This window comes from Myodes glareolus, chromosome 18 (genome assembly GCF_982192425.1).
Source record: "Myodes glareolus chromosome 18, mMyoGla1.1, whole genome shotgun sequence".
Lineage (NCBI taxonomy): Eukaryota > Metazoa > Chordata > Mammalia > Rodentia > Cricetidae > Myodes > Myodes glareolus.
In genome coordinates this window covers 7,350,130-7,360,316 of record NC_142043.1, presented here as the reverse complement: position 1 = coordinate 7,360,316, position 10,187 = coordinate 7,350,130, and the positions used below count along the sequence as shown (strand labels likewise).

The 10,187-nt window shown below is 45.4% G+C and overlaps 1 protein-coding gene across 1 annotated transcript; it reads left to right on the top strand.

The window, feature by feature from the left end:
• Positions 1-7,438: 7,438 nt before the first annotated feature.
• LOC148119060 (sperm motility kinase-like) lies at positions 7,439-8,935 on the top strand. Its single transcript, XM_087897877.1, has one exon. The coding sequence runs from the start codon at positions 7,484-7,486 to the stop codon at positions 8,933-8,935; it is 1,452 nt and encodes a 483-aa protein (XP_087754003.1). The 5' UTR covers positions 7,439-7,483.
• Positions 8,936-10,187: the final 1,252 nt, after the last annotated feature.

Here is a 10,187-nt window from a genome sequence, read left to right as displayed (position 1 = left end):
ACGTGTTGAGATGGTGAAGATTTGGAGGAGATATCACCCCTATATTCCAGTATCTTTGGCGCAAATGGTACCATCAAGCTATGAAAAGAGAAATATGCACAACAACCCAGTCATAAAACCCTCAGTCTGTAACCTGTCCTGCCAGCAATGGTGGCAAAGAGCTTGTAGCAGTGGCCAACCAATGACTGGTCTATCTTGAGGTCCACACCACAAGAGGGAGCCCATGTAGGGACACTGCCTGGATGGCCAGAAGCCAGAGACTGGACAGCACAGAGGCCTAGTGTACGACAAAACACACCAGGCAAAATAGAAAAAACTTAAGGTTTTATTCTTAATTCCTAATATTGTGCTCTACTCATAGATCAGTGTCTTGTCCAATTGTTATCAAAGTGGATTCCTCCTGCAGAAGATGGCAGTGGATGGAGAGACCCACAACAAGACAGTATTGGAGGGATGAGTCTAAACTAGAGGTCTCTATCAGGTCCCTCCATTCACTGATCAGGAAACTCCACAGAAGACAGGGAGGAAAGACTAGAAGACAGAGGGGATGGAGGACACCAATAGAACATAGATCACCAAGTCAACTAAGCAGGGTTCACAGGGATTCACAGAGACTGAAGCACCAAACAAGGAACCAGCATTGGTCTGCACCAGGTCCTCTCTCACATGTCACACACTCACACATAGACACATAAACACACACAGAGGCACACACATACACACATACACACTCACTGTTTCCTGCATTTGTTTCTGTAGAAACACATAGGAGCTGTAACATCTGAACTATCAGAATGGCTCCCAGCAAGCAAACTCTCATCTAGGTAGTGTTCATCATCTGAATCTAGAATTCCCGGAGGCAATGCCCCACTTCTGCCACTCTACTTGTCACAGCATGTGCCAAACTAAGCAAAGACATCCATCTGGTGCCCTTTGTGTGACTAGATATACTCTGTGTGCTTCCTAAATGTGTTTAAAGATGGGGTGAGATGAAGGTGTTCCCACAAAACTCATTTTGAAATAAATTCCCATTCTTAGCTACTTAAAAGGGTTTATATGTCATCTCACTTTGGTTTTGAGTAAGTCAAATATTTAAGGAATAATGATTATTAAATAAGACCATGATTTGGGACTAGTGAATTTACAAGAGACCTAAACTAGAATGAAAGCGAGAAAGAGAGAGAGAGAGAGAGAGAGAGAGAGAGAGAGAGAGAGAGAGAGAGAAACCATGCCAGTTGAGCATTTGAAGCCCAAAGGACCACCTCCAGTGACAGACTGCCTCCAACAATGTCAAACCTTCTCACTCCTGTCAAGTAGCATCACCACAATGACCAAGCTTTCAAATCTACAAGTCTGTGGGGATGTCCTATTGAATCCATGAAGGTAGTGAGACAGAAACATGAAAGGAAATCAAGGTTGGCTCAAGGCTCAGGATAGTTACCTTACAACGGGGTTCAGTTGCTATTACTGAATAATAGGACACTCCAACTGTAAGGCCTTCAAGGGGATACCAACAGTTGGCAGCTAAACATGTTAGACTACCACAGGCAGGACAGACAAAGTCTATCTATCCACTCATTTGCCTGTCCATCTACCCACACAAACATTCACCCATCCACCTCCCCATCCACCCAGTCTATCACCCATGAATCCATCAATCCATTCATCTCTCCGTCCATACAGATTAGTTACATCTGTGTCTGTGACCTGACGTGACCTCCAGGAGGAGAAACTTGTCTTGGCTCATAGTCTCAGAGAGGCCTTGCACTTAGAACATGATGGTGCAAAGACCGTATGAAGGTTCTGTTCATTTCCTCATGCACATATAGTTGAGAAACAGGAGGAATGTGGGAACCAAACAACTACATTTCCTGTGGGGTGTGCTTCAGCCAGGCAGAAGCTCCACACCTTCTAACAACCTAGACTTAGAATTCCACAGCAACACTTTGCCTCACTCTGCTGGCAGAGCCCATCACCCACCTAGATTGAAAGACAGATACACCCATCCATCAGGAGGAACAGCACTGGAATAAGGATATGGAAGAATATGGAGAAATCACATCTGTCATATTTGAAGTTACAAGTCGCCATAGGCTGAGCTCTGCAGAAGAAAAGCTGAAATTCGGAGTCATTTATGAAGGGACGGGGATAGAAAGAAGGTGTGACATGAGTAGACAACTTCCCGACTCACGTTGTCACTGGGAGCCCACTGAAGGGACTCTGGCCTGCTCAAGCATGGCAAGAATGGCTCTGGTAGACATTGCCCTTCCCCCCTTCCCTCTGTCATCTAAACTCAGTTAGGTTACATTCGCAAAGAAGGAGACCAAGGTCTATTCCCTTCTTTGATCACTCTTTCCTCCTCAGGCTGACTACCAAAGTCCAGGTATAAAAGTTCCATTTTGTTCACCTAATGAATGTGCCTGTTTAAAGTTAAACACCTCCTCATAAGACAGGGATTCCCATTTTACCTTGGGAAACTGTTATTTGTCTGTGACCTTCTTCCATCCCCTATTTATCCAGAGGTAGACTTTTGTCTCTCTAGGACAAAACCCCTGTCCCTCTCCCTTTTTCCCTCACCTTTATCCTTGTCACTCATCTCCTTTACCACAGCATCATAGCCCATTCTAACACAGCTCCCCTTCTCCTACTCCTTAAAATTATACCTGTGAGGTCATTTGCTGCTGCTTTCCCACCAGAGTCAGAAATCAGCCACTTTTTTTTCTTCCCTGCTTAATCAAGAATCTTTCTGTGAAGCAAGTGTTTGGGTGCAGTTTACACACAATTGGGAATCTGGAAGGAAGCCCCTGTTGTGTGAGAGTCCACTTTATCCACAGCATCTGGCCCTCCAGGGGCCTAAACATTGGCCCATCTGGCCCACAGCAGCCAGCTTCTATCTAGGAAGACAAAGGGACCTCACAGATAGTCAGGTCCAAATCCTTGAGAGCACTCATTACTCATGTAAGCTTTGCTCTGGGGGCCTTCAGCAGCAGTAGGTAAAAAAAGACACCGGGAAGGAGTGTGACCCAAGAGCCTCTCCTACAGTAGGAAACAGGACATATTCACGAGCTCTCGACCAATGAGGAAAGACAAGGTCCATTACCAGCTGTGAGATGTTGAAGACGGGAGCTGAAATCACATGACTGATGTGGTTAATTCATATAGATGTAGAAACTGTATTGGTTAGTTCCTCACCACTGTGAAATTATGAAAGGGCAAAGTATGCATACTGGTTCAGGTTTCAGAGGTCAGACGATGAGTATTTCCATATAACATGACAGCAGCACTGTGCATCAAGGACATTCTTCAGGCAGACAGGAAGCAGAGAGGAGGCATCCCCGCTGCTTGTCCTTCTAAGATTCCACCTAGGTTCTCAACCCACAGAATGGTGTTATCCATATTCATGGTGTCTCTTCCTTGAATGCCTTCACAGACACACCAGTGCTCTCCCTCACCAGTGTCCTAGGTGATTCTAACCCAGGCAAGGTGACAAGGACTAACTCTCATGGGAACCCAAGTAGAGGACACTTAGAGTCAGGACTAGAGGCTCCTGGGTGTGATCCTAATCTTTGGGGGCTGTGGAGGATGCTGGAACCCAGAGGGTTACACAGTGAACTGGAGGCCAGATGGACTACAGAGTAAGACTCCATCAAGGACAAAAAGGGAGAAGAAAAGAGCAAAGGAAAGAGGAGGGAGAGAAGAGATAAGATAGAGAGAGGAAGGAAAAGAGAAAGAAAAGACACTGTGGGGGAGGGAAAGAGGAACCACAAAGCGAACATAAGCAAACACTAAGTGCATTGGTCCATAAATGAGTGAGTTAAGAGAAGCTGCTGGACGAAGCACTGGGCCCAGCTCCTGGAGTCCAGATGAAGAGAGGGAGAAGAAATTATGTGAGCAAAGGCGTCAAGATCGTGATGGGAAACCCACAGAGACAGCTGACCGGAGGTAGTGGGAACTCATTGACACTGGACTGAGAGATAGGAAATCTGCATAGGACCAGACGATGCCCTCTGAAAATGGGTAACAGTTCTGTGACTTGGGCACTCAGTGGGGCCACTGTGTGGGACCAGGATTTATCCCCAGGGCATGAACTGTATTTTTGAAGCCCATTCCTTATGGGAGAATACAATTCTCAGCCTTGATAGAGGGGAGGGACTTGGTCCTACCTGAAATTGATAGGCCAGACTTTGTTGACTCCCTATGGCAGGCCTTACCTTCTATGAGGAGTTTGGGGAGTTGGTTGAGGGAAAATGTGTGTGGGGAAGGGAAGGTGAACTGTGGTTGGTATGTAAAATTAAAAAAAAAACTTTAAAATAAAAAATTTCATTTTAATGAAAGTAAGCGGGGAAAGCAACAACTACAGTAGAATACTGAGGTTTTTGTTCAGCTCTGATTGGCCCAGTGCAAATGACATCACAGGGAGTCATTGTGACATCAGCTAGAGACCAGACCATATAAGGAGCTGCCTGGGGCTGGGTTTTGTCCTTGTATCACAGGAGAGGAGTTGGTTGGTGGATAAGGATTTGGACTCAATTATTCCTCGTATTCTTGGATATCCAAAAGTGGGTGATCCTGAAAAAAAGTGAGCTTCTCTTGTTTTCCGTTCGACTTTCAACGTTTGACATTTATTGATTAATTCTTTTCAACCATATTCAACTTTGCTTTATATTGTGGCTGTTATTTCTTTCACTGACTGAGATTTTCCTTTTTATCCAATCTCAATTCTTTATCATTCTTCACTGTGCTCTTTTATTTTTAACTTTCTGGTTTGTAAGCACACAGGGAGGAATTTACTGAACTGTGCTGAAGATTCACAAGCCTTGTGTCACCTCCCTGCCAATGTCAGGTGACCAGTGTTTCTATTAACAAGAAATTCATCTTTTCTTCTGCCTATGATGACAATAAATATCTTCATGTTTGTAGAATAAGATTGTTTATAATAGAACATTCTCTCATTCTAGGTCTGTCCCTGGCAGTGGCATTTCTTTTCAGGGGTGACTATCGCTTCTTGATGTTGGACTACGCTTGCTGTTTTGTCCATTTTTGTATGTAGATTGATTCTTGTGTTCTCCTGAAGATCTTGATCATGAAGAATTATCATTTTAATGTGTTACTAAGAAGTAAAGGAGCAAGTGTTTCCCTTAAGGATATTTTAATCTTCATAGTCATTGCCCCTGTCAGATACTCATCTCTTTTCACGGTGCTTTACTGGGCTAGAGAGTATGGGCTTTATGAGAAGAGTTTGTTTTATAAAAAGATTTGAATGTATCCCTTGCTCAGTTTTATGGGCTAATGGAATATCTGTGAATCATTACAGTTATTTCTTTAGATTGTATGATCCGTTAGTGAATTATCCCGGTAACAATACAAGGCATTGTCAACCTATTTGTTCTTTCAGATTGTGTTGTCTAGTTTTATATTTCAACGTTAAAGTGTTCCACAGATTTTTGTATCTTTCTTTGGTATATGAGTCCGCGTTTTTACGGGGGAGTGCGGAAAGTTGGGAGCTACAGAGAGACGGTGATGCTTAGAGAGATTCCATCCATGCACAAGGACTCTAGCAATGATGGCCATGCAGTGGGGGTCTGAAGCAGTTGCATTCCTGTCAGACAAAGCATGTCTTCATGGAATTGTTGGTTTCTGAGGGAAAGGGAGGTCCTATACCAATTGGAAGCAGGTTCATTTAGAATGAGACCTGTGCTACACTACAGAGGATGGGGCCTGGAATCAGAGTACTTGAAGGGTCCATTCTTTCTCTGGTGGAGGTGGATGGAACAGACACAGGCAATGTGTGACTGTGTGACAGCAATGAGTCTGCCTTGACTTCTGGGTCGTAGGGGTAGGGTGGGGATGAGGGCAACCAGCTCTGCTATGCTCGGGATTATTGGCTAGCATTCTGTTGTGATAGAAGTTATAAACCTGGCATCTTAAGAGAGGGTGAGCATGTATATGTGACTTAGTTTAGGAGGGACAAGAGCCCATGGTGGTGGGTCAGAATCACAGAGGTCAGCTGGAACCCTGAAGGCAAATGCAGAATATTGAGATGTCACACACTGCAACTCCAGCAAGAAGTAGAAGAGGGCATGAAGACTATGCTGTCTCTTCTCAAGGACAGTGCCAAGGATGGAGTTCTGCTTCTATGGTTCCAACCTACGATGTTTCTAAACAGTACCATCTATTTTTCTTGTGTGTCCATGTGTTCAGAGGGATTGTGGAATGTCAGATGTGATGAGGACTTGACTCCTTGTTTAGGAATTTGTGGAACGCATGGATGTGGGGCAGGCTAGAGGACCTGTGCCCCTTGGTGATCGAGAACTCTAATGCAATGTCACCAACCACCTAAGCGACAGCTCCATGTGGGAAGGAAATGTGCCACCACCATGGCTTCAGTGTCTCTTTAAAGTGCGTACACGCATGTGCACAAACACACACGCGAGCACATGTGCACACAGACACAAACCCTTCCTCCCTGGAATTGATTCTGGTCTGGGATTAGGTGCCAGCCATGAGAAAAATACTCAGGTCACTGGTTGTGTCACAGAACCTGGTCAAAAGCACTGTCAGTTATGGAAGCCATGATTGGTCTGCTCATTTGGGTGACATCACAAGGAAACATTATGAAGTATGCTAACAACTACTCTGTTTTAGGCCCTGCCTGAATTGGGTTTCTGGTTTGTATCTCGGAGTAGCTGTTGCTGGGCTACAGAAGAAGTGTCACCGAATATTCTGTGACAGACTAGGAATCTCCAGTCTACTGGACTTTGCTAGAGTGAGCTCCTTTCCAGTTATTGGTTTTGGTTCCAGAGTTAAGTTTTGCAATTTCATGTTTACATGGATGCTATTAGTTTCCATCCTAGGTTTGATTTGTGAATGTTGTATCTATTTTTTCATTATTACCCAATTTCCTTCTTCAAAATTCATGTATTCTTTACATTTTTTCCCATTTTCTTCAGCTGGAACACGTGTTACTGTAAACTAACCACAGCAACTTCATTATAAATTTACCATCCATGCCTAGCCTGCATTTTGGTCAAACTCTCCTGCTCTATCGCTTCCTCCACTCCATCTCTGTGACTAATGCTGTTTCTTTGATAAACGCTCAGCCTTCCTATTTCTTAAACACACAGGAGAAGAAAATATCCGTTTCTCTTTGTGGACTTTGTTTCTCTTAGATGAGATTTTCTCTACTTGAAGCTACTTTCCACAGAGTATAAATGATCCGTGATCCCTGTATCTGAGTATGGGTTCCTCCACAGAATATGAACAATTGCTGCTACACGCTTGTTCAGTGTCTTCATGTCAATTACCTTCTGGATTATTCTTGTACTTCTTGGTCTTAAAGGCATCATTTGATAGTTTGGGTTCGCTCAGAATACAAGACAGAGAATTCATACCTATAAACCACCATTCTAAAACTATATCATTTCTTCCCTAGCATCGTGTGTCCCTGAAATTGCCCAAATACAGAGAACTTGAGGTAACCATCATGGTCAGCCACCGGGAAGAGGACATCCTTAAGAAGAATTATAAATTTTTAACATCTCTGGGGTGTGGTGCATTTGGGGAGGTGATACTTGCCCAACACCTTCCAACGAAAACTCAGGTGGCTATCAAGGTGCTTGAGAAAGAGTACAATGATGAGGAGTACATCAGGTCTGAAGTTGCGATCCATAAGTCCCTGCAACACAGCAACATCATCCAGTTATTCCACGCTATCAACACGCTGCAGACCACCTATCTCATCATGGAGTACCATAAAGGAAAAGACTTGGTGATGTTGATCAGGGAGGTGGGCTGTCTAAAAGAGGAGGAGGCTAGGCCAATAATCAATCAGTTGGCGTCTGCTGTGCACTTCCTGCACCAGAGACGGATCGCGCACCGCGACATCAAGCTAGAAAACATACTTCTGGGGGAAGGCGGCAAAGTCAAACTTTGCGATTTTGGGCTGGCCACTCAGCTTGCAGAGGGCCAGATGCTGGAGGAGCTGTGGGGCACCTTGCCATATTTGGCCCCTGAGATCTTGGCCAGAACACCATATGACGCTATGGCAGGGGATATGTGGAGCTTAGGGATTGTCTTCTACGTCCTGGTCACTGGACAATTGCCCTATGTAGCATCGACCCCTGAAGCTATGTACCATCTGATCACCACCACCCCGTGCCGCATTCCATACCATCTTTCTAAGGCCTGTTATCTCACCTTGGCCAGACTGCTCACGGGTTACATTTGGTTCAGGCTAACTTCATCTCGGCTTGTGGAACGATCTTGGCTGGGCCATATTCAGGAACACGTAACACCTCCTGCCAAGGATATCCTCCCCAAGGTTGTGGAGACCATGTGTAACATCGGGTACACCTGTGAGCAGGTTATATCATCGCTAAAAGACCCACAGTCAAACCTAACAGCAACGATTAACATACTAAAATTCAAAGTCAGCTCTGGGGATAGCAGTCTGGAAAGGATCATCCCTGCAGTCGCTATTAGTGTCCCTGTGGCCATGAAGAGGAGCCACAGCGAACCAGCTCTGCTGTCCAGGGGCAGAAGCAAAGCAGGGCTCCACACACACACCTGCCCGGAGGAGCTGCACTATACAGACAACACAGCCCCAGAAGGAGATGCATTGGCCACTGAAACCATCAAGCCTGCTAAAGGGGAAACCACAGTCAATATGATATCACTGGATAGCCTGGCTGATGAATCCTCCTCCCATGAGCCACCTCTGAATGGGAGATGCATGGGGCTGGTGAACATGGCCTTCAGCGAAGAACAATCCACAGAGCCAGAGGTGCCCAGTGACCAGCCCCAGGATGTACCCACAGCCTCTGGAACCAGGCCACTCCGGGGCTGGAAGCGAATGAAGAAGAGAATTTCCTGGGCCCTGAGAGCACTGTGCTGCTGCTGCCTGCCCGCCCCATGTGGGCAAACGGAAGTGGCCTAGGGGAATTCCAGCCCTGGTAAGGGGTGCCTGCTGCAGGAGGGAGTCAGAACAGAAGCTCAGGTGGCTGCGGCTCTGCAACCAACGGCAACAGGCTCCTGCATCCATACTCCAGCTACAGGTTCTGAGCTACCAGTCCCTTTCTTTTTTAGCTTACTGCTGCCCTGGCACTGCTTTCCAGATCCAGGGCTGGACAGAAGGCCCATCTGCCCACTGAACCTCCACCTCCCCGAACTTGGTTTACATATAGGCCCGTTACCCACAACATCTAACACATCTCCCTCTGCAACCAGCCATGACTTAGATGCCCACCTCATGCTGATCATCATCTTGTTTTCTTCCTCTGCTTCAGCTTAATTTCAACTGTCTGTTGGGCAGACCTGCAACAATGCATGTCCTTGAATCTGACTGACAGGGACAATGGATACAGAGTTTGAGCTTATGCTTCAATCTGAACTCCCACTCTTTCAATAGTTCTGATTTTTGTGTTATGTGTTATTTTTTAAATTTTTCTCACTTGTTATTTGTTAGTTTCTATATATCTTTAACATAAATGTGTTCATTAGGAAGTTCAATTTAAATAGAAAAAGTAGTTAATTGATATTGTTAATGCTTCATGTAAATATCTGGACAGTCATTAGTAACTATGAAAGCCTAATGTGGACAATAAATATTCATATGAGCCAAAAAAGAGACAACCTTCTGGTCCTAGCTTGTAGGAGACACTGTCTGCCAGCATTCCTAAGCCTCAGCTCTCCTTCCAAAACCAGCCTACCCAAGCCTCAGCCGTCCTTCCAAAACAAGCCACATGAGCATGCATGGCATGAACTTCTTCCCTGAGCCAATCAAAGATCTTCTGCTATGCCCAGAGACTGCTGATTAATGCACACATGATCAGAGTTGGCAATGAAGAACAAACCCAGGTCATCAGGCTTGGTGGCCAACACCTTTACCTGATGAGCCATCCCACTGACCTGGAAGATTTATTGGACTGGTTAACCTAAGGCCTAGTGTATTCCCCATTGACAACATGCAGGCCAAGTCTGGAATCTGGATGCCTCTGCAGTTTTTGTGTGCTACTGGTGACCTAGAATCTCCCTAGCACAGAGTTCACATTGAAGGCAGAAGGGGATAACGTTGTGCCCTTGGAAGATGGCTACAACAATGGGTGAATTCCTCAAAGAAGGGCCTTGCACACCCAGGATTTCCTGCTCCCCTAGTCTGCTCCCTGGGCTCCCAGCACTTTGGATGGTAC

Bases quoted from the DNA above. Each gene is read 5' to 3' on its own strand.
- LOC148119060 (XM_087897877.1), top strand. From the start codon at position 7,484: ATGGTCAGCCACCGGGAAGAGGACATCCTTAAGAAGAATTATAAATTT.